Here is a 27,038-nt window from a genome sequence, read left to right as displayed (position 1 = left end):
CCACCAAGTGACTGTAGCACAGCAAACAGTGATTGAACCACATTCTGAATCCAGCGCGACTCGGTTTCCTGCTGCGACTTCCTGTTTGTGCTTTGTGGGCTGAACCCAGAGGCCGCAAGACAGCAGAAGTGCCCAAGGTGGAGCCTGGTGATCTGCGGGCAGCAGCCCCTTCCATGCCACATTCAAGTGGCCAGTGCCGAAGGTGCCCAGGACTCTTTCTCCTTTCATAGCAACCAGCGTCTCAGATGGCTTTCAAGGGCCCCCTTGGCTGCCTGCTTTTCAGTGTGCTGATGAGCCAGTTTTCAAAAGGAATGGAAGGTGAGTACACGGCCACAGTGTGAACTTCCTAGGAAAATTATACTGAAGAAGTGAGACCAGCAACGTTGCTCCTCGTCAGGGTTACAGCCAGCCAGACATGCCCTTTAGTGAGAAACTCCATTCCATTCCTTCCCCCCTGGTTTTCAGACAGCATGCTGTGACCATTGAGGCTGCTCCATCCCAATGGGGCTGGGTTTTTTTTTTTTTTTGTGTGTGTGTGTGTGTGTGTATGTTACCTTCTTAGTGTGCTGTAGTGGTTAGAGCAGGGGTGTCAAACTCAAATTCATCGGGGGCCGCATCAGCAGTTTGGTCACCCTCAAAGGGCCGGTTGTATCTGTAGGACTATGTGTCAACTCTTTATTATCAAATTATTGTCACTGCATTCAATTATTGTTTTTTTATAATAATGTAAGTAATAACTAGCTCTGAAAGCAGAAACATAGTCAGAATAATGGCAAGTAGATATTCAAATGTACAATTATTGTACAATTTATTGAAAAATGATTTTTGGTAACTGCACTGGGTGGTGGAGGCTCGCTAGGGTTTCATGCAGGAGCTTTGCAGAGCTACTGGTACCTGGAGATGCTGGGGTCCTTCTGCATGCAGGACAGCTGTTCTGCCAGTGAGCCACCACCCTTCACCAAAGGGACTGGCTGAGGTTGACTCACTGGAGCTGCTCTCCTGGTTCCAGGGTTTAAGGGCCAGAAGTATAAAGCAGCATCCTATGTTTCTGAGGAGAGGGAGAGGGAGGGGAGGAAGGAAGGAAGGAAGAAAAGAGGGAGTGGGAGGGAGAGAGGAAGGAAGGAAAGAGGGGAGAGAAAGAAGAGTAGGAAATAAGGAAGGGAATAAAGAAGGAAAGAAAAAGAAAGAGGGAGAGAAGACGGAAAGGGAGAAAGAAGGAAGGAAGTAGAGAGGGAAAGAAAGAATAAGAATGAGGGAGAGGAAGAAAGATGGGAAGGATGGAAGGAAGGAAGGAAGGAAGGAAGGAAGGAAGGAAGGAAGGAAGGAAGAAGAGGGAGCAGGAGGGAGAGAGGAAGGAAAGAGGGGAGAGAAAGAAGAGTAGGAAAGAAGGAAGGGAATAAAGAAGGAGAGAAAAAGAAAGAGGGAGAGACGACAGAGATAAAGAAGGAAGGGAGGAGAGGGAAAGAAAGAATAAGAACGAGAGAGAGGAAGAAAGAAAGGGAAGGGGGGGTCGCCGCCTTGATTCAGCGCCAGAAAAGAGCGTGAAGGAACCCAGGGGCAAAAAGCATTTCCCGTGCAGCGTGAGGCAGCGGGTGTCCGTTTTAGGAGACGTGCGTAAAGCCTCAGAGTTGCACGCTGAGCCGCTGCTGAGCTCACGTTCATGAGGCTGAGCCGTGGCAGGAGGAGGAGGAGGTGAGGCAAGAGGAGGAGGAGGAGGCGGCTTGCCGGGTCGGTGCCCGGCAGCGCCATACGGAGAGTCCCGAGCCTCTGGGACGCAGCAGTGCTCTGTAGCACTTTGAATCCTCCTCCTCCTCCACGCGGTGCTGCTGGGTGCTTTGTCTGTGCTGCTGCTGCAGCAGCAGCAGCAGCCATTTCCAGGCGCCGAGCCGTGGCAGGAGGATTCAAAGTGCTACAGAGCACTGCTGCGTCGCAGAGGCTCGGGACTCTCCATGCGGTGCTGCTGGGCGCTGACCCGGCAAGCTGCCTCCTCCTTCTGCTGTGGCTCGGGGCACTCCACGCAGTGCTGCTCTGGCCGCCTTTCTACCCCCACCCCAGGCCCCAGCTGTTTGTCGGCGCTTTGTCGGCGCGGCGCTTCAGCAGCAAGGTCCCGCTGCTGGGTCCCGCTGGTTGGGGCGCTCGGCGGGCCACATGACGAGGTCTGGCGGGCCGGATTTGGCCCCCGGGCCTTGGGTTTGACACCCGTGGGTTAGAGTGTCAGACTAGGACCTGGGAGACCAGGGGTTGAATCCTTGTTCCTTGGAGGTTTTTAAGCAGAGGTTGGGTGGCCATCTGTCAGGGATGCTTTAGCTGAGATTTCTGCATTGATGGGGGTAGAGCTAGATGACCCTTGAGGGTCCCTTCCAACTCTGATTCTATGAACCAAAACCATTCTCCCATTCAGTCCGATCTCCTTTAGTCCTTCCTGCTTGTTTAGTTGAATATGTTAACATCAATGGACTGAGCAATTCCCATTATTTAAATAATCATAACTTCTTAACCCTCAATTACATTTTGCAGATCATTTTAGTGGCATCAAATAATAATAAATAATAATAATAATAATAATAATAATAATAATAATAATAATAATAATAATACAGGTGATATCAAACATAAGTCACACCTCTGAGTAGACCTGACTTTAATAACTTGAGCCTCTACTCTGATTACAGGGGGTCTGCTCCACGTCTTAGTTGAACCTCTCTCTTACACTTTTATCTGTGAATGATTCCTTAAGAGTCTGGATCACTGCAAATCCTCCCATGTTATGCTTTAAATCTATTCGTTGTTATTGTTTATTGCTTAAGTACCTGAAAGAATGTTGGAGTGCTTGCGGAAGATCAGTGTGCAGCAGGATAATGGGTAGATAAAAGAAGCACTTATTTTTTTCTCAGAGAGGAACTAATTTCGGTGGCAATTCACTCTGAAAAAGAGCTGCAGGATTAAGAGCTGAAGTCCTAAACTCCAAATTACGAAGACACAAAGGTCTCTCCATTTGTCTTTTGCCTCTCAATTAGCAGCTAGAGATAGAGGACTCCAGAAAGCTGCCTTAGATCATCGGGTCTTAGGTCCTATTCGAGCTCAGTAATGTCTACACTGACTGTCAGCTGCTCTCCAGAGGAAGGACATGTGACGAGTCTGCTGGACCAGGTTTGTGGTCCATCTGGCCCAGTATTCAGTGAGGAGAGAGCTATTGATGGCTTATTACCCTGATGCTCCAGCAGTCTCTTCTTATCCTGTTCTGACAATGACCCACCAGATGGTCATGGGAAAGTTAGAGGAGATCCATAAGCCATGTCTTCCCTGGGACTTGGGTTGCCAAATTCTTACTGGCCCCTACAACCTGACAGACAGAAATTTAACAGGTGAAGCTCTTTCAAGCCATGGAGATAAGTGGTGGGAAACACTTATCACCTGGTGGTGGTAGTCATAGCTGCCAAGTTTTCCCTTTTCTCGCGAGGAAGCCTATTCAGCATTAGGGAAATTCCCTTAAAAAAGGGAGAACCTGGCAGCTATGGTGGTAGTTGATGATGATGATGATGACGATATCATTTACCATCTTTTTCCGTGTATTAGACAAGGTTTTTTGACTCGAAAATTGTGTCAAAAAACGGAGGTCGTCCAATACACGGATAGTGGCATAGGGGGAGGGGGAGAAGCAGCGGGAAATAATCTAGGGAGTGTTTCCTGCCCACAGCTGCGTGGGGGGAGAAGCTCAACAACTCTGGGCCATCTCCCCTCATTTTCTTAAAATTGAGTCCCCCAAAATAGGGGGCAGGTCTTATACATGGGGGCAGGTCTTATAGATGGGAAAATACGGTATATGCCACCCACCTGACTGGGTTGCCCCAGCCACTCTGGGCGGCTCCCAACAAAATATTAAAAGTACAAGGCACTGAGGGAAGTTTTTAAAAGGAAGAATGTGGATTGGGGGTCCATGTTTGTCGAGAACTTACTATCCGATGAACTCTACAACTCTATGAGTCTCTGGCTGCCAGCTGAATGTGTGACCTCCTGGCTCCATTGAAAAACACCATTCAGATTATTTGTGGCAGTGCCTCAGTTGTGTCTGTGTGGGCTTGACCTCTGATGGCTCATTCACAGATGAAAGTGACCACTTGTCACGGCGCAGTCATCCGAGATGACTGTTCTATGTGCAGAAACAGGCCTCCGAGATTGAGTTTCTGAAATAGACACCCACACGGTTTGTGCTGGGCTTTTCCCTCCTACGTACAATTCCCTAAGATGTTCTATAGTCTCACTAACCACTTGAGATAGCTGGAGTGGGGCAACCTGCGGCCCTCCAGATGTTGCTGAATTCCAGCTGCCATCAACTCTTAGCCTTGCTGGCTAAGTGGAAGTTAGAGTCAGGGCTTTTTTTCAGCAGGAACTTGCCAGAACTCATTTCCGGCACCTGTCAGGTGGGCGCCTTTTACATTATAAGAGAACAAGGGAATCGCTCACGGTGAGTCCCAGCACCTCTTTTTCTAGAAAAATAGCACTGGTTATAGTTCCTCACCATCTGGGAGGGCAAAGATTCCTCCCTCTTGTGCTACAGACAAAGAAAATTGCAAGTCTGACGCAAGCATGACTCTTACAAAGGCCTAGTTCCTTTTTTCACCCACAAACTCAGACATGTACACCTCCAAAAGAGGAACCACCAACACCTCAGCTGCAGTCGTTTTCATTAGAAGCTGCTTTGCCCAAGCAGAAAGGTTAGATGCAAGAAGGAAAGAATAGGTATCCAGACGTGGAATGCGTTGGGAGGAGCTTCTTCCAATGGTGCGGGTGAAGGAGTCTGTGGAAGGCACGCCTGCAGTGATGGTGGTGCAGTCATAGCTGCCAAGTCTCCCGTATTCCCCGGGAAATCCCCGTTTTTCCAGCTGTTCCTAGCTGAAAAAATGGATTTTTTTGTTTTTCCCCAGTTTATTCTGGCGCGGCGGCCATTTTGGAACTGGGCAGAGCATGCTCAGAAGCGACTTTTGATGCTGCTCTGCCCAGTTCCAAAATGGCTGCAGTGCGACTTCTGGCGCGGCGGCCATTTTGGAACTGGGCAAAGCAGCATCAAAAGTCACTTCTGAGCATGCTCCGCCCAGTTCCAAAATGGCGGCAGCGCTACTTCCGGTCTGCTACTTCCAGCCCGGTCCCTTATTTCTCCGACAGCAACTTGGCAGGTATGGGTGCAGCTGGGCAAAACGACCTGCCGGAAGCTCCTGGCTTAAACTTGTGGACCCGCATGCAAGAGGACCTGGAAGAGTTGTAGGCAGCTCTTCCTGGACTTAAACTATTCTGGTCACAACTGCTGCTGTGACGCGAATGGAGAGGAAGTCGTTGCCCAGCTGCTACCGAGAGGGCCAGGAGGTGCGTCCAGAATGCAGTGGCCAAGAAGGTTTTGGCCTTGGGCTGGACGGTGATCCATCACCGGGGCATTACCTTTTGCAATGCGTCCCTTTACAGGCTTGATGGGGTTCATCTGTCTGTGACTGGGAATGATTTATGGCTGACCTCTGTGTCAGCTGGGTTAAGGGATTGGTTACAGGCGTGAGTGGTAGGTGGCAAGCGCGGGGCTCATGTGGCGGATAAGCTCTGGTTCAGGTGATAGAGATGGGGGAACGCTCTCGCCATCCCTATGTGAAGGGGTATTCCATTAAAGGAATCCAGGGACTCAATGGTTTGGTCAACCCTGCGAGGGGTTCTGCCCATGCCTGAGTTCAGGGGGACATCTGGGTGGTGGACATAGCAAGCCCTTGGCTTTCTGCCATTCCAGGTGTTCACCCTAGGCTGACCTATGGTGGTGCCCTGGGTCAGTGCTACCTGCAACGGTGCAGAGAGCTAGTCGAACCAGAGCCTATGCAACCACTCACCTGATGTGATCAATAAAGTTGTGGTCTAAAGTCTGCCCAAAACCAAACCAAAATTTGAGTCTTGTCTGAATTTATTTAAGGGGGAGGTTTAAAGGTCTAAACACGCAACACCAGCATCAAGGGGAAGAATGCAGTGCCTGAATTTCATGTTGGCTAGCCTTTTCCTTCCTTGGTTATTTTCAACCTGGGCTCGCTCCAGGGAACGTCCACCACAGAGCAGCAGTGGTTGTTGACCACAGCTGAAGAGTAATTGCTCCCACAAAATCAAAGGGTCAAAAAGGTTGTTAGGATGATGAGCTGTCACAACAGACTGCCGAGTGTCTTTCTTTTCAGGTGCTGAGGAGCCGCCGTTACAGGTGTACCAGCCAAAGGATCCTATCTCAGTACAAATTGGAGATGATCTTACACTGGAATGCCGGGTGACTGGGAAGGGTCCGCCAGGACCTGTGAGGTGGTTCCTGGGAGAAGGTCCCACAAAGAAGGTTATCTATGCAGGTGCTGGACGTTTTGAGAGAGTAACAAGAAATAATGAAAATTCCAATGAAGATTTCACCGTTGTCATCCGTAATGTTACCTGGGAGGATGCTGGTATTTATTACTGTGGGAAGGTAAAGTCACAATCTGGAAGAGAAGACATCATACTACTTGGGAGTGGAACTGAGGTGGTTGTGACAGGTGAGTGGTGGAAGACTAATGGAATTTCTTTCTTTTTTTTAAAATTTCATTGCCTTAGAGCCACCTTGGATTAGTGTGGTGGTCAAGTCCAGCTACAGGTTTTTTGAGTTCTCCAGGGCTCCCCACCTCCCAATATAGTCCCTGCATCCCAGCAGTGGCCAAATTCATTCTCACCATATGATCTGACAGGGGTGTTTAGTCTTTTGAGCCCAGTGGGCACATCAGGATTTCTGATAAAGTTCTGTGGACACCAGTCACAAAATGGCGTCCATGAGTCATGGCATGATGGCAGTGGCATCTAAAAGAGCAGACAACAAAAGGACCCCCATCAACCATCACCATGCTGACTCACAGAGAGTGGCTCTTTGCCGTTTCCCTCTATTTGCCGTTTCCCTCTATTTGGAACACCACCACCACCACCACCATCAATATCTTAGTGCCCCCGATATATTTGGGAATTGTGTGGAGGGCACCAGGTTGGTGAGCCTCAGTGTAGCAAGAAAATATAGGGAACTTGGGGCTGTCAGGCGAAGCCCTTCTCTGTGTGCCTCCATCACGGGAGTGCCAATGTTAGAACGGGTCTTTTTAGTGGTGGCTCCCCATTTGTGGAGTGCTCTGCCTTTTTACCTGGGCTTTTGGCCCTGAAGTGGAAGGTATCAAGTACTTGTGACCTTTTTTAGTGCTGCAGGATTTGTTAGACCCATTTTGCATTTGTAGAGATGTGTTTTCTAGATTTTTAATGGTTGTGTTTCTTGCAATTGGCTTTAGTGTTTAGATACCCTCTTTCCCCTATTTTAAGATGTAGTCATAAAATAAGCGATAACAGGATTTTTAAGTGTTCATGGAATATAAGCCATACCCCGAAAATCCAGACACAGTGATAGGCGCAGCAGGAGGAAAAAAATAAGACACCCCCTGAAAATAAGCCATAGTGGTTTTTTTGAGGAAAAATAAATATAAGACGGTGTCTTATTTTCGGAGAGCGTGGTAGTGCTTGTAAGTAGCTTTGGGTAACTTTTGTGAAGTAGTAGTAGTAGTAATAATAATAATAATAGTTATTATTATTACTTTATTATTTATACCCCACCTATCTGGCTGGGTTGCCCCAGGAACTTGGAAGTTCCTGTTGTTGTTGCCATCCATCTGTCTCGGGAGACAATGAAGGCATGTGTCAAAGTCAAACTATTGGAGAGTTACCGATGTGGGAGAGACATGTTTTGTTGCAGCAGGGGTGCAAAAGACCTTCGTCTGAGACCCTGGAGAGTCACTACCAGCCAGTGTGTGTTAGAAGTGGAGCACTTTATGCCCTCCAGATGCTGCCGAACTACAACTCCCATCAGCCTCAGCAAACATAAGCGGTAGCCAGGGTTGAAGGAAGTTGAAGACCACTAATCTCTGGAGGGCTGCAGGCTCTCAGTCTCTAGTATTGACAATACTGAGCTAGAGAGACCAATGGCTAGAGAGACCAGCTTCCTGTATGCCTAAGAGTCTCTTTTGGCCTTCCGAAAACCTCATCCCTCCAAATGTTAATTACTGTACTATTTTAAAAAAATGCTTCCCTGACCACCCCTGTAGGTCTATTGATGTGAGTAATTCTAAGATGCCAAAAGGTTCTAAGATGCCCCACCCACCTAAGACCCACAAAATGTGCCCCTTTGAAAACAACTTGGCCATGCACTCTGTTGGAATTTGCCCATGCCTACATTGACATGAATTTGATATCCCGCTTTATCACTACCCGAAGGAGTCTCAAAGCGGCTAACATTCTCCTTTCCCTCCCCCCCCCTCAACAAACACTCTGTGAGGTGAATGGTGCTGAGAGATTTCAGAGAAGTGTGACTAGCCCAAGGTCACCCAGCAGCTGCATGTGGAGGAGCGGAGACGTGAACCCAGTTCCCCAGATTATGAGACTACCGCTCTTAACCACTACACCACACTGGCTCTCATGGGTGGCACTGAGCCTCTTGGGCTTGCCAATCGGAAAGTCAGTGGTTTGAATCCCCACAACGGGGTGAGCTCCCGTTGCTCTGTCCCAGCTTCTGCCAACCTAGCAGTTTGAAAGCACACCAGTGCAAGGAGACAAATAGATACCGCAGTGGTAGGAAGGTAAACAGTGTTTCCATGCACTCTGGCTTCCATCACGGTGTCCCGTTGCACCAGAAGCGGTTTAGTCATGCTGGCCACATGACCCGGAAAAACTGTCAGTCGAAAAACACCAGCTCCCCCAGCCTGAAAAGTTAGATGAGCGCTGCACCCCAAAATCACCTTTGACTGGACTTAACTGTCCAGGGTTAACCCTAACCCTTGGTCCAAAAAAAGAGAGGCTAGCCATTCCTTCCATAAATCATAGAATCATAGAATTGTAGTTGGAAGGAACCCCCAAGGGCCATCTAGTCCAACCCCCTGCAGTGCAGGAATCTCAACTAAAGCATCCATGACAGATGATCATCCAACCTCTGCTTAAAAGCCTCTCTAAGGAAGGAGAGTCCAAATGAAGAAGTTGTTCTTGTGTTGGACTCTGTCCCCACCCCCACCCCCTGCATTGCCCACCACCTAGGAAGTTTGATTTTCAAGGTCAATTATTTTCTGGTCCTAACTTTCTGTCTTACACCGCTACGTTCATCTAGATTCGTCACCACCTCCCAACACCATCCCATTGGTTGCCGGGGTGAGCATCCTCCTCCTCGCTGTCTTGCTCCTCGTGGCAGTTTACATCTACGTAAAGAAGAGGAGAGGTGAGTTTAGCACCTATGTTTGGAAGCAACTGGCCCCTCCTCTCCCTTGAGTCAGCGTAGCAGAATAAATCCTTCCCATATAGTCTTTGAGGGCCCTATATTTCCACCCCACCCCAAATTTCTGAAAAATGTGGCACCCAAATGTTGGACCAGTCACTTCTGCTCACACTAGTCTACCTTGCGGGATCAGCCTTGGGCCCCATCTGCATGATAGAATCATAGAATCATAGAATCATAGAGTTGGAAGAGACCACAAGGGCCATCCAGTCCAACCCCCTGCCAAGCAGGAAACACCATCAAAGCATTCCTGACAGATGGCTGTCAAGCCTCTGCTTAAAGACCTCCAAAGAAGGAGACTCCACCACACTCCTTGGCAGCAAATTCCACTGCCGAACAGCTCTTACTGTCAGGAAGTTCTTCCTAATGTTTAGGTGGAATTTTCTTTCTTGTAGTTTGAATCCGTTGCTCCGTGTCCGCTTCTCTGGAGCAGCAGAAAACAACCGTTCTCCCTCCTCTATATGACATCCTTTTATATATTTGAACATGGTTATCATATCACCCCTTAACCTTCTCTTCTCCAGGCTAAACATACCCAGCTCCCTAAGCCGTTCCTCATAAGGCATCGTTTCCAGGCCTTTGACCATTTTGGTTGCCCTCTTCTGGACACGTTCCAGCTTATCAGTATCCTTCTTGAACTGTGGTGCCCAGAACTGGACACAATACTCCAGGTGAGGTCTGACCAGAGCAGAATACAGTGGTATTATTACTTCCCTTGATCTAGATGCTATACTCCTATTGATGCAGCCCAGAATTGCATTGGCTTTTTTAGCTGCTGCATCACACTGCTGACTCATGTCAAGTTTGTGGTCAACCAAAACTCCTAGATCCTTTTCACATGTACTGCTCTCAAGCCAGGTGTCTCCCATCCTGTATTTGTGCCTTTCATTTTTTTTGCCCAAGTGTAGTACTTTACATTTCTCCTTGTTAAAATTCATCTTGTTTGCTTTGGCCCAGTTGTCTAATCTGTTAAGGTCATTCTGAAGTGTGATCCTGTCCTCTGGGGTGTTAGCCACCCCTCCCAATTTGGTGTCATCTGCAAACTTGCTCAGGATTCCCTCAAGCCCATCATCCAAGTCATTGATAAAGATGTTGAACAAGACTGGGCCCAAGACAGAACCCTGTGGCACCCCACTAGTCACTACTCTCCAGGATGAGGAGGAGCCATTGATGAGCACCCTTTGGGTTCGGTCAGTAAGCCAGCTACAAATCCACTGAATGGTAGCATTGTCTAGCCCACATTTTACCAGCTTCTTTACAAGAATACCATGGGGCACTTTGTCAAAGGCCTTGCTGAAATCAAGATAGGCTACATCCACAGCGTTCCCTTCATCTACCAGGCTTGTAATTCTGTCAAAAAATGAGATCAGATTAGTCTGACATGACTTATTTTTCAGGAACCCATGCTGACTTTTAGTGATCACAGAGTTTCTTTCTAGGTGCTCACAGACTGTTTGCTTAATGATCTGCTCTAGAATCTTTCCTGGTATTGATGTCAGGCTGACTGGGCGGTAATTGTTTGGGTCCTCTCTTTTCCCCTTTTTGAAAATAGGGACAACATTTGCCCTCCTCCAGTCTGCTGGAACTTCGCCTGTTCTCCAGGAATTTTCAAAGATTATTGCCAGTGGTTCTGAAATCACCTCTGCCAGTTCTTTTAATACTCTTGGATGTAGTTCATCTGGCCCTGGAGACTTGAATACATCTAAACTAGCCAAGTATTCTTGTACTACCTCCTTACTTATTCTGGGCTGTGTTTCCCCTGCTGAATCATCTGCTCCATATTCTTCAGGTCGGGCGTTTTTTTCTTTCTTGGAGAAGACTGAGGCAAAGAAGGCATTGAGGAGGCATTGATACATTTGAAGCAGTGCCATACCACTTTAAGGGGATGCGGGTGGCGCTGTGGGTTAAACCACAGAGCCTAGGGCTTGCCAATCAGAAGGTCGGCGGTTCAAATCCCCGCGACGGGGTGAGCTCCTGTTGCTCGGTCCCTGCTCCTGCCAACCTAGCAGTTCGAAAGCACGTCAAAGTGCAAGTAGATAAATAGGGACCGCTCCGGTGGGAAGGTAAACGGCGTTTCCGTGTGCTGCTCTGGTTCGCCAGAAGCGGCTTTGTCATGCTGGCCACATGACCTGGAAGCTGTACACCGGCTCCCTCGGCCAATAAAGCGACATGAGCGCCGCAACCCCCGAGTCGGTCATGACTGGACCTAACGGTCAGGGGTCCTTTTACCTTTACCTTTATACCACGTTAAACAGCCAGGGTCCCCATACAAAAGAATTCTGGGAACTGTGGTTTCTTATGGGTGCTGTGAGTTGTTTGGAGGCTCCTAGTCCCCTCGCAGAGGTGGGGTGGCCCAGCCCGAAGCAAAACGGGAAGGTGCTGCTCCTCTCCACCGAAACCGGCAAGATTGCGAGAGTTCCATGAGATCTTGACGGAAGCCGCTGTGTTCCCTTTTGGGTTGGCACCCCAAGGTGTCTGCTTCAGTTTGCCTCATGGGCAGGCTGGCCCCGATTCCCAGATTGTTTTAACAAACTACAATTCCCAGGATTCCTTGGGAGAAACCGTGTCCATTTAAAGGGGTATGATACTGCTTTCAATGTATAGTGCAGATGCTGTCGGCATGCGATGCTCATCATGTGTTTAAACGTGCTTGACTGATGCTCTGAGTTCTGAATACAGCGTGGTTTCATTCTGGTGTTCATTTTTTGGTGTTTGCTCTGAATTGAAAACAAAACACCAGCCTGCTTAGCCAGGTTGCTTTCATTTTGAAGAGAAGGGAAAACATCATGTGGCCCTGATCCAGAACTTGCCTCCGATCCAGGTTGTGGCCTAACTCTGAAAATCGCTCCCTTCCCTGGCTGCTTTTTTGCCTTTGAAAGTCCTGAGAACCCCCTTGGGGGATTGCGGAGGAGAAAGGAAGGGATCGTTTTCAGCAGAAAACTGGTTCAGAGCCCAGAGACAGATCAGGGGCCCACAACTGCTTCCCCCCAAGAATATGAAGCAGCCCAATGGAGAGTGTTTATTTTAAACACACAACTGATGCCATGTACAGTTTGGCCTCCAGACTTGAGGCACCCTGATCCAACTCCTTGCTCATCCATGAACCTCACTGGGCAACCTTGAGCCAGCTGCTCTTTTCAGCCTGGCCTACCTCGCAGGGTGCTTGTGAGAATGACATGGCATCTGAGAAGGGAAAGGCCAGAACTGCTAACCCCGGGATCCCTGGAAGAGCAGAGGGGTGTAAATGTAGTAAAACTAGTTAGCATTCAATGTTTGAAAGCCAATTTACTGTCTCTTTTCTTCTCTTCTCCCGTGTGTGTATCTAGGCAGAAACCAAGAAACCTCAAGGTCTGTATATATTTAAAAATGCAATTTCATTAACTTTCCCTAGTGTTTGGGGAAACCCTCGACTGCAAGCCCAGGTTATATATACAGTGGAACCTCAGTTTCTGAGCGTCTCAGAAGCTGAAGGTTTCGGAACCCGAATGCCAAAAACCCGGAAGTGAATGCTTCCAGTGTGAGAGCCAGTGTGGTGTAGTGGTTAAGAGCGGTAGACTCGTAATCTGGGGAACCGGGTTCGTGTCTCCGCTCCTCCACATGCGGCTGCTGGGTGACCTTGAGCTAGTCACACTTCTTTGAAGTCTCTCAGCCCCACTCACCTCACAGAGTGTTTGTTGTGGGGGAGGAAGGCAAAGGAGAATGTTAGCCGCTTTGAGACTCCTTCGGGGAGTGATAAAGCGGGATATCAAATCCAAACTGCTACTACTCCTCCTCCTCCTCTTCTTTTTCTTCTTCTTCTTCTTCTTCTTCTTCTTCTTCTTCTTCTTCTTCTTCTTCTTCTTCTTCTTCTTCTTCCGTTTTCTAACGCGCCTTGGAAGTGAAACGGCTTCCGCTGCGTGTGTTTCCATTTTCTCAGTGGAAATTGCCAACGGCCCTTTGCCCCTTGGTTTTTGAATGTTTCAGAAGTCGAATGGTCTTCCGGAACGGATTACATTCGAAAACCGAGGTTCCACTGTATATGTAAATAAACGATATACTGTATCATAAAGACTCCACAGTCTCCGCCGTGCCTCATTCCAAGGAACTCCTGAGAGATTGGGGTGGCATGCAACAAATCCAAATTTTAAGAGCTCTCTCTCTCTCTCTCTCTCTCTCTCTCTCTCTCTCTCTCTCTCTCTCTCTCTCTCTCTCTCTCTCTCTCTCTTGCACACACATTTTTCCAATTAGCCCCAAACTAGACACTTTAAAAGGTTCGAAAGTGCTTTGAAAAACGCAAATGCCTTAAGGCTTAATAAATCTTAGTCCAAGTGCCTATTAAGAGGCAGCATTGGGGAAATCAAATGGAGTCATGTCCACTACGTTAATAATGGATAAAATGCAGCTCATTTGCCTCCATTATTTTCATTGCGTAAAACTTCAGGCTATAATTCCAGCGGACTGCTTAGTGTGTTTGAGGGTTATTTAAAAATCAACTCTGACACAGAGTGAAAGACAGCAGCTCCCACCCCCTTGGTTTTTTTTTAGTTTTGCTTTGCTATGCTCATTTCACAGAATCCCACGTGGATCCCGTGCGCAGATATAGAAGTTGAGTTCCAGAATTTAGGAAGCAAAGTCACCCTGCCCTCCTAGAGGTGGAGATATATTGCAACAGAGGGTCCTCAAAGGACTCTGACATTTCGGACAGGTGTGGCAAACCACCAGTGCCCATTTTTCCTCCACGTGGCTTTTTTTATGGTGGCAGCAGCAGGATCTGTGTCAGGCAACATTGCAGCAGTGGGCTGGTGGAGGGGATGCCAGAGGGCAGTGGAGCCATCTCTGCTCTGCAGGTATGCCCACCTGGGCTAAGTGCACAGGTTCAAAGGATGGGGAGGAAAATACCTGCTGCTATGCCACACTTGAATACAAGAAGAGCCCATCTGGCCCATCTGGTCCAGCATCCTGTTCTCACAGTGGCCAACCAGAGGCCCCAACAGGAAAACCAGCCATCAGGACCTCAGCCCTTGCCTCTCCTGTGGTTTCCAGCGATGGCTTCTCAGAGACATGCTGCATCTGATACCCGTGTTTCTCACATTTTAAGACACCGTCTTATATTTATTTTACTCAAGAAAATAAGTCTATGGGTTATTTTCGGGGGGTGTCTTATTATTTTTTTTTACTAACCGGTAAGTTGCTGCTGCTGCTCAAGCGCCAACAAAGCGCCCAGCAGTGCGTGCCGCATGGAGCCCCGAGCCAGCGGGACCCGCTGAAGCGGCGACAAAGCGTCCGGCTGCGCTGCGCAGAGCGCCCCGAGCCGCAGGAGGAGGAGGATTCAAAGTGCTACAGAGCACTGCTGGGTCCCGCTGGCTCAGGGTGCTCCGCATGGCGCTGCTGGGCGCTTTGTTGGTGCCCCGCTGAAGCGCCGACAAAGCGCCCAGCAGCGCTACGCGGAGCACCCCGAGCCAGCAGGACCCAGCAGTGCTCTGTAGCACTTTGAATCCTCCTCCTCCTCCTGCGGCTCGGGGCGCTCTGCGCGGCGCTGCCGGGCGCTTTGTCGGCGCTTCAGCTGGGTCCCTCTGGCTCGGGGTTCCACACGGCGCGCGCTGCGGACGTTGCTGGGTCCCGCTGCCTTGGGGCTCCACGCGGTGCACGCTGCTGGGTGTTTTGGCGAGGCCCTCCAGAACTGCACTTAGCACTATGGCTTATTTTCGGGGTATGTCTTATATTTTTTTCAACGCATGAAAATCGTGCCATGGCTTATTTTATAGGCACGTCTTAAAATGTGAGAAACACTGTAGTGAAGGGGGAACATAGCCGTCATGGCTAGCATAGACCAGCTGAGGAATCGGCTCGACTTCTGTGTCTGTCTCCATCTCTGTGCAGGTGTGTGCACACACTCTGATATACAAATATGGCATGTGCATGAGGATATGGAGTGCCCATGGGCAGTTTCTTAGCCACGGCCACCCAGCGTGGTTAAGAGTGGTTAAGAGCGGTGGACTCGTAATCTGGTGAACCGGGTTCGCTTCCCCACTCCTTCACAAGCAACTGCTTGTGAAGTGACTTTGGGCTAGTCACACTTCTCTGAAGTCTCTCAGCCCCCTCACCTCACAGAGTGTTTCTTGTGGGAGAGGAAGGGAAAAGAGATTGATAGCCGATTTGAGACTCCTTAAGGGGAATGAAAGGTAAGAGATCTAATCCAAACTACTCTTCTTCTTCTTCTTCTTCTTCTTCTTCTTCTTCTTCTTCTTCTTCTTCTTCTTCTTCTTCTTCACTCGTAGCCAAGTAAGATTGTCTTCCATAAACACGGTTTTTAACAATGAGTCTGTAAGTGACTGTGTAGGCGAATTCTGGATCCGCACGTCCTTCCACAGTGGGGACATTGGTTTCCGAGCAGGAGTTGATCATGGTGTGGATTTGCCAAGCATGCCTTCCTCTTAGCACGTTTCTCCCTTGCGCCCTGAGTTTGAGCGTCTTCAAAGCCCATGACACCTTTCGTAAAGGCTGTTCTCCAATTGGAGCACTTGCAGGCCAGTGTTTCCCAATTGTTGGTGTTTATACTACATTTTTTTAAAATTGCCTTGAGACAGTCTTTAAACCTCTTTTGTTGACCACCAGCATTATGCTTTCCTTTTTAAAGTTAGGAATAGAGTAGCTGCTTAGGAAGACGATCATCAGGCATCCGCACAACATGACCAGTCCAACAAAGTTGATGTTGAAGAATCATTGCTTCAACACTGCTTATCTTTGCTTAGCCACGCCCACCCATGTAGCCCCCGGAAGGGTTGCAATAGGTGGATTGGCCCTTGGCCACTTAATCACTCCATAGAATCATAGAGTTGGGAAAGGACCCTGAGGGTCATCTAGTCCAAGCCCTTGCAATGCTGGAATGTGCAGCTGGCCCTTACAGGGATTGAACCCTCAAGCTTGGCATTATCAGCAGCATGCTCTAAACCAACTGATTTAAGAGCACTTTGGCCTGTACACTGTTCTGCCCCCTCTCATGTTGCCTCAGTCCATAGTCTCCTATATATCTACCATATTCCTGCATTGCAGGGGGTTGGACTAGATAACCCTTGGGTCCCTCCCAACTCTACAGTTCTATGATTCTAACACTCAGTTTTCTACCTTTAAATTCTAGTAAACAGCTCCTTCTCCAATGAATTTCTCCCCCAACCTGGATCTCTGGTTCATCAGAAAGCATACAAAGAAATTAATGAAAAATGGAGCATCTTTCTGTATCATTTCTGGATGCTTTGGGGTGCTCAAATGTTGGGTTTTGCGGGCAGAGAAGCTGGGATTTGGGTGGGGTGTGTGGAAAAGGATACACAACCTGTATAGCAAGGGCCCTTGTTACTGCAAAAAAATTGAAGAGGGTATATAATCAAGAATTCTCCTTGCTGATGATTTTTGCTCGGTGTGCTTTTCCCCTCCCCAGGCCTGAAGCTCCCACCCGAGAGAACACAAGACTTCCTAAACAGGTATGAAGAATAATATTGGTCTGCACTCTCCTCCCCCTTCCCTAAAGACCAGGAAGTCACTGGGACAGCTTTTTCAGGATGAGTTCCCTTGGGAGGAAAGAGGGCTAAAAACATTGGCGTGTTGGTGTAATGTCAGTTTATTTGCAAACTGCAAGATGAGAAGGAGGGGGAAAGACCATGTCTTATGTGAATAAGCCTCAGTGTACCCAAAAGCAAACAGAAGGTCCCTGGAACTTTTTCTTCTCCACGGTTTATTGCCCGTGGGTTGCAAAAACTCCAAGCATCCATCCATCCATCCATCTCTCTCTCCCTCCCTCCCATGCATGGCTAAGTTCAAATTGTCAGGCTGTGTCCTTCAGCAGGTGTGTGTGTGTGTGGGGGGGTCCTATGGCACCCACCCCAGGACCTCTGAGCAGCCTCCAGCTCTCACAGACCCATAAGCAAGCCCCCTGAGTTACTGAATTATACACAAGGCCCATTGCATGTTTTGAAGAAGCCTTGGAGTCCCTTCCAAGTTCCAACTCTACAATTCTATGATTCAATGTTGTTTGCTTGGAGGTGGGGGTGGGGAACTGATGCAACTTTATGAACGTCTCATTTGTTTAGATGTCTCTTCTCTCCCAGCTGGGCAGCGAGATCCATACCGTTGGCTGCCCTCTGCAAGCTTCATTCACAAGTCCCTGGAGCAGCTCAGGGGTCACAATGCAGGGGTCCTGGTAGCAACAGGTTCACATGAATGCAGCCAAAGGTCTTCTTTTAAGCACACCTTCACCATTGTACCATAACAGTCTTGGCTTCCCCCAAAGAATCCTTGGAACTGCAGTTTGTTGCGAGTGCTGGGAATAGTAGCTCTGTGAAGAGTCTAACAACCCTTGGCACCTTAAAACAAACAATTCTCAGAATTCTTTAGAGCAGGGGTCCCCAAACTAAGGCCCGGGGGCCAGATGCGGCCCAATCGCCTTCTAAATCCGGCCCGCGGACAGTCCGGGAATCAGCATGTTTTTACATGAGTAGAATGTGTTCTTTTATTTAAAATGCATCTCTGGGTTATTTGTGGGGCATAGGAATTCATTCATTATTTTTTCCCCAAAATATAGTCCGGCCCCCCACAAGGTCTGAGGGACAGTGGACCGGCCCCCTGCTAAAAAAGTTTGCTGACCCCTGCTTTAGAGGAAGTGTTAAAGTGGTGAAAGAATGCTTCAAAGGCATGGTGTGGATGTGGCCTTAGCTTAACTGCCTAAAGGCAGTTTTTAATCTGTGATATTTGATGTATTTTAATGTTTGTTGGAAGCCGCCCAGAGTGGCAGGGGAAGCCCAGCCAGATGGGCGGGGTATAAATAAATAAATAAATAAATAAATAAATAATAATAATAATAATAATTAACTGGGGCTGCGTGCTCAGGAATTCTGAAATCCTGTTGCAAGAAAAGGTTGATTTTTTAAATAACTTATTCTATCATGTTCCTTTGGGGCACCATGCTGGTTCTGCTAGTTTTCAGGAGGGGGTGAGACACCTAAACCAAATCCTTGGAGAGTTTCTTCAGTTCCCAGTCTGGCTTTCAGGTCCCATCACTTTGAAGCATCTATTATTATTTTTGTTGGCTTGAGAATATGTTTTATTCCTTTTTTCACACATAATAAACATAATTAAAACTACAATAAATAACAACAGCAGCAGCAGCTAGCCTGTCATCTCAGGGGGAGAAGCGTAACAACGTCTTAAAATCAGAGCCTTTACTTTACGATGCACATAAAGTCTTTAATGCAATAAATCTCTCCCGAAGTTGCCATGGGTCTGGGGATGTTGTCTGGACCGAACATCTTGTCTTGCACAGGAGATGAATGGATGTCAGGTGTTGTAAAAGGATAAAGCACTCATCTTGCCTCTGACCTCGATTATCTGGCAGGTCACTTTCTCGGTCATAGCAACAGACCACACCTGAATCTCTTGACAGGCCTGTTGCGGAACATCCATGTTTAGCAATTCCTAAACGACCTACAATCTTAAGGGCTAGAAAAACCATCCTTTTTTAAAAAAGAAGAAGCCAGAACTTTTAGGAAGCCTCATCCAGGATTACATCCTGCTATTGGAGAGAACTGCAGCATATGCTGTCCTGCCCCGAATGCCAGCCCTGAAGAGGAGAAATCACACTTTTCTTTTCTTTTCTTCCAGGGTGTTGTCAATAATGAGATTGTCTATGCAGACCTGAAGGATCCCAGCGGCCTGCGGAGACCTAAGCAAAGGAAGACAGAGGAGCATTCAGAATACGCCACTGTCCGGGTAGCTTAGTCTGTGGCTGCGTGAGGACACTTTCCTGCCTGGACTCAAAAACCACCGACCAGAGATGAAACTCCATCAAACAGAACCTACCATGCAAATGAAAGAAATCTGGGTGTGCCGCATGAATTCTGGCCGGGAGGCGTGGCTCACCCTCCCTATTTGATCTGGCTGTTTTTGCAAGAAGTTTGAAAGAAAAGGCTGTTTCTTTTTTTCATTTGTGCAGGAAGACAGGCATCACTCTCTGGACATTGCACAGCACTCAGGGACACTGGAAATGGATTTATACTGAGTCAGTCCACTGGTCCATTTAGCTCAGTAGTGTCCACACTGACTGGCAGCAGCTGTCCTGCAGGATTTCAGACGGTGCCAACTGGAGATGTGATGAGGAATTGAACTATGGTCCTCATGCAAAGCGGATACTCTCTACCATGAAGCTAAAATCCTTCCACCCTTGATGAGGCAGAGCAGCCCCTTGGATTCTTAACAGAAAAACAGAGCATTGCAACTAAACCCACCAGGTTTGGCCCATCCATTAATAGTTACAGGTAGGTAGCCCTGTTGGTCTGCCGTAGTCGAAACAAAATAAGAAAATTCCTTCCAGTAGCACCTTAGAGACCAACTAAGTTTGTCATTGGTGTGAGCTTTCGAGTCCATGCAACACTTCTTCAGATACCATTAATATAATAATATTCTTCAGATACCATTAAATTCAGATACCATCCATTAATAGTTAACTAATTTGATTACCAGGCAAGCAAAGACACGTGTGTGCTAGGGTTGTTTCTCTAGGAGGCTGATGGAGAGACACGCGTGTTTTCTGATGCACGCAGGAAGCCGCATCATGGCAGAGACCAAGGGAAGGCGGAGCAAAGGCAATTTTGAATTCTTTTCTCTTTTGCAGCGAAGTGTAACCCTCGCTCCGCGCAGGGAGCCTGTCAGCGGCAACGGCAACCGTCTAACTCCCCTATCCGCCTCCCTTTAATATACTGGCAAATGTTTCCTGCAGAACAGGTTCCGTTTCAAATGCGCCTCCACGCCCGTTTTTGCTAACTAGCTGAGTGGCAGGACAGCAGCAAAAGAGGGAGCCGGGCGCGCTGGTCGGATTGAGTTTTTGGCACTGTTGTAAGAGCCATTTCAATAAAACAACAACATCTTTTTGTTACGTGACACTTGCAATCCCAGGTCAGCCGTGGCTTCCTTCCTTCGCCTTCGAGTGATCCCTGCCGTTCAGAGCACGCAATCTCCGGCTCATCCGCTATCCTCCTGCCTGCGTTCAGGGGCAGTGGCTTCTTCGCCTCTTAAGCGCCTTAAAATTGTCTCCAGATAACACGGCCTTCCTTGCAAGTTGCTTTTCTCCGCCCCCACCCCTACCCCCGGGGCTTCTCCTCTCACCGCTAGCGGCCCCGATGATCCCCCCTCCGTTTGCGATCTGCTTCGCGTTCAGGGCAGCAGGTGGCGAGGGAGGGCTGCGCGCTTTTTAGTTTGTGAAAGGGAAGGATCCCCAAAGACCATCTGCTCCACCACACGACCCTTGCCGAAAAGGCAGAGCCACACAGGGAGCTGCCTTATACCGAGTCAGACCTTTGGTCTATCCAAACCGTTATTGTCTGCACTGACTGGCAGCTGCTATCCAGGGTCTTGCCCAGCACGGGTCTCACCCAGCCGGAGATGCCCAGGGCGCGGTTCGTGGTTCCCAGTTCCTTATTTGCACACAACGCAGACGCTCTTGAGAAAAACGGAGAGGTAGTATCCTATGTGAGTAATTTTGTTATGAGTAATTTTGTTGTTCCCGCAAGGGGACAATGACAATAAAGATATCTTATCTTATCTATGTTTCCCAAAGTGTGGCATGCATTCCCCAGAGGGTATAGGAAAGGGTTTCAAAGGGTACACAGCAGAATAATAATAATAATAATAATAATAATAATAATAATAATAATAATACCTAATATGCACGGAGAAAGGACTTTTTGGTTTACAGAAAAGGCGAGTAGGAGATGGCATAGATGGAAGTTTTAAAAACTATTCATGGCATGGAGAAAGTGGACAGGGGAAAGCTTTTCTCCCTCTCTCATAATGCCTCTGAGAACATCTTCTGAGGCCCTTCTTTGTGTGCCGCCTCTGCCAGAGGCCCGGAGGGTTCAACACAAGAGGGTTCAACACAACATTCTCTGTGGTGGCTCCGCGTCTGTGGAATGCTATCCCCCAGGGAAATTTGCCTGGTGCCTTCATTGTACACCAGGCCTTTGGCTGATCTGATTGTATACCCTTTTAAAATGTGTTTTTTTGGGGGGGGGGGCTACGGTTATTGTTTTTGTTTTCATTAGGTATTTTATGGTTTATATCTTGATTTTATTCTGTGAACTGCCTTGAGACCCCCGGGTATAGGGCAGTATATAAATTCAAATAATAATAATAATAATAATAATAATAATAATAATAATAATAATAATAATAATAATAGATCTCATGGGCATCCAATGAAGCAGCTGATGCTGGAAGATGGAGGACAGAGAAGAAAAACCGTATTCGCGCAATGCACAGTTAAACTGTGGAACTCACTTCCACGTGAGGCAGTGATGGCCAACAACCCAGATAGCCTTGAAAGAGGATTGCACAAATTCATTGGGGGAGAAGGCTATCGATTGCTATTAGCCATGATGGCTTCGTTTTGCCTCCAGTGTCAGAGGCATCTATGCTTCTGAATCCCAGTTGCTGGGAACCACCGGGGGGGGGGGTTGTTCTTTCGCTCGGATCCTGCTTGCAGATTTCCCACAGACATCTGGGTGGCCACCACGAGAACAGCAGATTCTTCTTAAGTTCTTTGGATCAGGGGACTCTCCCACCTTTGATCTCAACAATAATGTGATTCAATCAAAATAATCTTTTCAATTTTTTCTTTTATCATATTTATTCACTGCTTGGTTATTAAAATCCCAAATGTGTGTGTGTGTGTGTGTGTGTGTGTGTATCAATCTATAATACCGTATATGAGCATTCCAGTGATTATTTGGGGCTTCAGGGTCTACTAACCTAAATTGGAGTCCGGGGATACACAAACTTTCACTTTTCAGTGCTTCGGAATCTTGAGCAAAGACAGAACTGGGAGCTAGCAACCAACTTCAGCATCATGAGATGCCGGGGTTTGAAACAGAGACTTTTCTCATGCAAAGCAGATGCTGCGCCACTGAGCTCCAGCCCATGCAACATGCATGACGGTTCATTTTTGCAACAGCAGATCTGGGAACACAGGGAGAAGTCCCGCTGAGCTCCACTGCGTATGTACTCCGAAAAACAACATGATATGGAACAAGAAAGGAGTCAGAGCAGCGCAAGCAGAACCATTTGGTTGTTAATTTTAAAGATTTAAACCCTGCCTTTCAATCAAATGATCCCTACGCTGCCTTGTTCCAGATTTTAAAAAGTCAATACAGGAATATCAAGATAACTTGATGTGTGTGTGTGTGTGTGTGTGTGGACACACCTGCTAGCCTCCAAATCTATGTTGATTATATAAAAATAATAGATGTATACACTTAATACCCAGAATCCCTAAGCAGGTTACAGTAAAATATGAAAATCAAATTTTAAATGCAGGTGTCACACGAGAGACAATATCATTTTTTTATTATATTAATCTATGGATTGCCTTCCACATGTGTCTCCAAGGTGACCAACAGCAAAAGAAATAAAAACAGCTTTAAAAGCACTACAGAATATGACAACCACAGATCGGTGTTTATTCTGCCTTGGATTTTTTTTGTGTGTGTGCTTTTGTTTTTAAAAGCCTAAGGCAGATACTAAAAGCCTTTCTCCCCGTTGATGTGCAGCAGGCTTCTGGTATTTTCGAGAATTTAATGATAAACGCTCCTGAAGAATGCAGTGACCTACTGTCTGTATAAAGGAAAATTATTATCGCTATTAGAATTAATTAAATTTGTCTACCGTCTTATACCTGAAGGTCTCAGGGCAGTGTCCATAACATAAAATCACAATGTAAAAACAGAAAATACATAATAAAAATAAAAATAAAAACAACCCAATAAACCCCCATCTCCCCGACACATTTTAAAAGGGCATTGGATGTCAATCACCCCAAGACCTGGTTAAAGGGGAACATTTTTGCCTGGTGCCTAAAGGTGTATAATGAAGGCACCAGGTGAGCCTCCCTGGAGAGAGAGCATTGCACAAACAGGGAGCCACCGCAGAAAAGGCCCCGTTCTCGTGTTGCCACCCTCCAGACCTCTCACGGAGGAGGTGCCTGAAGAAGGGCCTCAGATGTTGATCATTGCAGGGTCCAGGTAGGTTCATATGGAAAGAGGCGGTCCTTGAGGTTTTGCGGTCCTGAGCCATTTAAGGCTTTATAGGTCAAACCCAGCACTTTGAATTTGGCCCGGAAACTAATTGGTAGCCAGTGCAGTCGGACCAGGATCGGTGTAATATGCTCAAATCGTCTTGAGCCACCTGGCTGCTGAATTCTGCACTAGCTGAAGTTTCTGAACCGCCTTCAGAGGCAGCCCTATGTATAACGCATTGCAGTACTCTAACCTTGAGGTTACCAGAGCATAGACGAAAGTATTTAGGCCATCTCTGTCCAGATAGGGGCGTAGCTGGGCCACCAGCCGAAGCTGATGGAAGGCGCTCTGGGCCACTGAGGCCACCTGAGCCTCGAGCGACAGCAAAGGATGCAGGAGGACCCCCAAGCTACGAACCTGATCCTTCAGAGGAAGCGTAACCCCATCCAGAGCAGGCGACCTCCCAGCCATCTGGCCAACCTTCCTTTATCCTGACAGATCCTAGGGCAAAATAGGAAGCATATTTTTATTTATTATTTTATTTATTAAATTTGCACACTGCCCTTCATCTTTTTGCAGAAGGCTGCAACAAGCGCAAGGCTTTATAGGTCAAAACCGGCACTTTGAATTGGGCCCGGAAACTAATTGGTAGCCAGTGCAGTCGGACCAGGATCGGTGTAATATGCTCAAACCGTCTTGCTCCATTGAGCAACTTGGCCACTAAATTCTGCTCTAACCTAAGTTTCCAAACTATCTCATTTTTCTGTCTATAAGACACCCCCATGTATAAGACGCCCCCTATTTGGGGGGGACTCCGATTTAAGAAAATGGGGGGAGATGGCCCCTGTGTATAAGATGCCCCCAAATTTTGGACCTTATTTTTCCGGAAATAAACCTACACGGAAAAATACAGTATCTTCCAAGGCAGCCCTACATATAATGCATTGCAGTGATCTAATCTCAAATTCACCAGAGCAGGTGAATAGGATACCGCCGTCTCTCAAGTACCCTGGTCCTGGGCTGTACAGGGCCTTACATGTTTGCACCGACACCTTGAGCATGTCCTGGTAGCAAATTGGCAGTGATGGGTCAAGGAAAACCCCTCTAGACCACAGAGCCATAGCTGTCAAGTTTTCCCTTTTCTCGCGAGGAAGCCTATTCAGCGTAAGGGAATTTCCCTTTAAAAAAGGGAGACCTTGACAGCTATGCACAGAGCTTGTTCTTTGGGGGAGTGCGGCCCCTTCTAGGGCAGGCAATAGATTGATTTCCCAGACCTGGGAATCACTCGCCCACAGAGCCTCCCACCTTGCTAGGATCCTTCTCCAAAACCTGCATGCATCTCCTCCGGCCCCCTTGCTGCTCAACTGCCCCAGATCTCTCCTGAGTGAACCCAGTCTGATATGGAGCCTCCTCGACCTGATCTGCCAGCCCTATAGGCTTCCAACACTCATCATTCTTGATGGTTTCCTCTGCTGGCTGGAGCTGGTGGGAGTTGGACTCCCAAGAACATTCAGAGGGTTACAGGCTCCCCATCCCTGTTCTCGTCTAGTCCGCTTCAGAGAGACAGTGTGGTGTAGTGGTTAGAGCGTCGGACTAGGACCTGGGAAACAAGGGTTCAGAGCTCCGCTTGGCCATGAAGCTCGCTGGGTCTGACCTAGGGGTCAGTCCACTTCCTCTCAGCCTAACCTACCTCACAGGGTTGTTGTGGGGACTAAATGAGGAGGGGGAGAATTATGTAGTACAGCACCTCATGGTCCTTGGAGGAAATGGTGGGATTTAAATGCAATGAATAAATAAATTAGGGCTGGACCAGATGAGCCTTACTGGTTTGCCCAGTCTACGAGGACTTTAAATCTTTCCACTGATAGTTTGTTTGGGTAACATTTTATTAGGGACCAAGTCCCCTTACACTTCCAAAAAAGTGGCCTGTGTTGCTTTTAGAGCGATAAATTTTAGGGAGAAAATTTTGTGGGGGTGATAAGATAAATTCTTCAGGGGAGCGAACTCTTAAATGCCTGTTATTAATAATTTCAACAATGTAATGCATTTTATTTTGTTCTGTGTATCTTGGGGTTTTTTTTGTAATGGCTTCGACTACGCAAATAAATAACGGTTAAATAACATTTGACTGCTCGACTCTTGGGAGCCCCTTCCAATTCTCAGATTCAATTATTCTGTAACTGAGTGGGAATTTGAACCCAAGTTCCTCTCCAGTCCCAGCCTGACAACTTAACTACTATGATGGCCCAGTCTCTATCCTCCCAGCCCCAGACAAATTCCTTGACTTTTTAAAATACTACATTGCTTCTTTCTTTCTCGCTCTCCTTTTCCCTCTGTTGCTTCCATGGTTTTATTGCAAGGCACTTTTAATATCCCCCCCCCGAACGGCCAGCTTATTTTGATGGCTTTCTGCATTCTCCTGCGCTGCCCCAGGGAGCATTGACAGTAAAGGGTGGGTGGGATGCGATATATCAAGCTGTGAAGCGTACGAGCAATTTGTGGCCCAATTTGCTCATCTCTCATCTCCTTTTCTGCTTCCTTCTGGTCATCTTGCGAAAGACCCCCGTCAGTGCCACCCTAAGTTCACACATGGACACACCCTGCTCGACCCCAGGAGGCTGCTGCGCTATTTAAAGCAAGTTTTCAGCACCTCCTCCGAGCCCAAAATTTTATCCGCGTCGATCGTGACCCCCGAAAGCAATTTTACCTCGCTAGGTTGTTATTTCCCACGTGGGTTCCCGCAGAACAGTTCGGGCAAAAGAATTGAAATTGCTACATCCTGACACTTTTGCTCTGGCCAGCAGGGTGTTTGGCAACCTGCGCTGGAGAAAATACCATCTTCTCCTCCTCCTCCTCCTCCACTACAAATGAGAAACACACTATTCTATTCTCCTCCATTTGTCTATTGCTCTGTGTAGTTATACCACTGTCGGAAACACTGAATGGAAAAAACTGTTGTGCATCAAGGCCCACAAAAGACACACAGAGAGCTTTGTATTGTTGATTTTTGGGGAGGGCAGGATAACATTAGTTTTCTTCCTCCATGGGGGAAAACGGTTCATTTCCCACATTTCTGCAGATTTTTTTAAAAAATCACCATCATTGTTGTCTGTTTTCCGCTATAGGCACAGCGTGGTATAGTGGGTGGAGCTGGGCTGGGAGAACCTGACGGCTCCCAATCAAGCCACGCAGCTCACTGGGTGACATCAAGCCGGTCACCCACCTGCCCTCAGCCTTGCCTACCTCACAGGGCTGTTGTGAAGAATATGTGCCAACCTAAGCTCCTCGGAGGAACGGTAGTGCGATAAGGGAGCTGGTGTTGTGGTTAGAGAGGCAGACTAGGACTTGGGAGGCCAGGGTTCGAATCACTGAGCAGTGGCAGAGCATATGCCCACGCTGCCCAGGGCGGGCATGCTCCTGAGGGGAGTGGGGTGTAGTGGGTGCCCTTCCAGGTGCGGAATAGCCACTCGGGTGCACGGAGCGGCGCGTGCGCCCTGAAGCCAGGGGCGGAACAAGCTGTCTACGGGGGTGGAGTGAGCCGCCAATGGTGGACATTTGGTGTGTGGCCTGCCCGCCACTCCCAAGCCTCCTCCAAGCTGTCAAAACAAAGGGGGATGGGGGGGGGATGCTGAAGGGAACAAGGGTCTCCTAGCAACTCTCGGCAGCCATAACAA

At 47.9% G+C, this 27,038-nt stretch overlaps 1 protein-coding gene across 1 annotated transcript; it reads left to right on the top strand.

The window, feature by feature from the left end:
* The first annotated feature begins 110 nt into the window (after positions 1–110).
* LOC118089484 (tyrosine-protein phosphatase non-receptor type substrate 1-like) lies at positions 111–20,829 on the top strand. Its single transcript, XM_060277365.2, has 6 exons — positions 111–318; positions 6,198–6,539; positions 9,167–9,274; positions 12,658–12,679; positions 16,746–16,788; positions 18,962–20,829. Exons 1-6 carry the CDS (start codon positions 246–248, stop codon positions 19,076–19,078), a joined length of 705 nt encoding a protein of 234 aa, XP_060133348.2. The 5' UTR covers positions 111–245; the 3' UTR covers positions 19,079–20,829.
* The last annotated feature ends 6,209 nt before the right edge of the window (positions 20,830–27,038 follow it).

The sequence above is a fragment of the Zootoca vivipara genome, chromosome 7 (genome assembly GCF_965207765.1).
Source record: "Zootoca vivipara chromosome 7, rZooViv2.hap1.1, whole genome shotgun sequence".
Taxonomy (NCBI): Eukaryota; Metazoa; Chordata; class Lepidosauria; order Squamata; family Lacertidae; genus Zootoca; species Zootoca vivipara.
The sequence above is the reverse complement of the archived record's forward strand: the minus strand, read 5'-3'. Positions and strand labels throughout refer to the sequence as shown.

Bases quoted from the DNA above. Each gene is read 5' to 3' on its own strand.
- LOC118089484 (XM_060277365.2), top strand. From the start codon at position 246: ATGGCTTTCAAGGGCCCCCTTGGCTGCCTGCTTTTCAGTGTGCTGATG. The intron at 319-6,197 runs GTGAGTACACGG...CTTTCTTTTCAG, and splicing joins GTTTTCAAAAGGAATGGAAG to GTGCTGAGGAGCCGCCGTTA. The intron at 6,540-9,166 runs GTGAGTGGTGGA...ACGTTCATCTAG, and splicing joins AACTGAGGTGGTTGTGACAG to ATTCGTCACCACCTCCCAAC.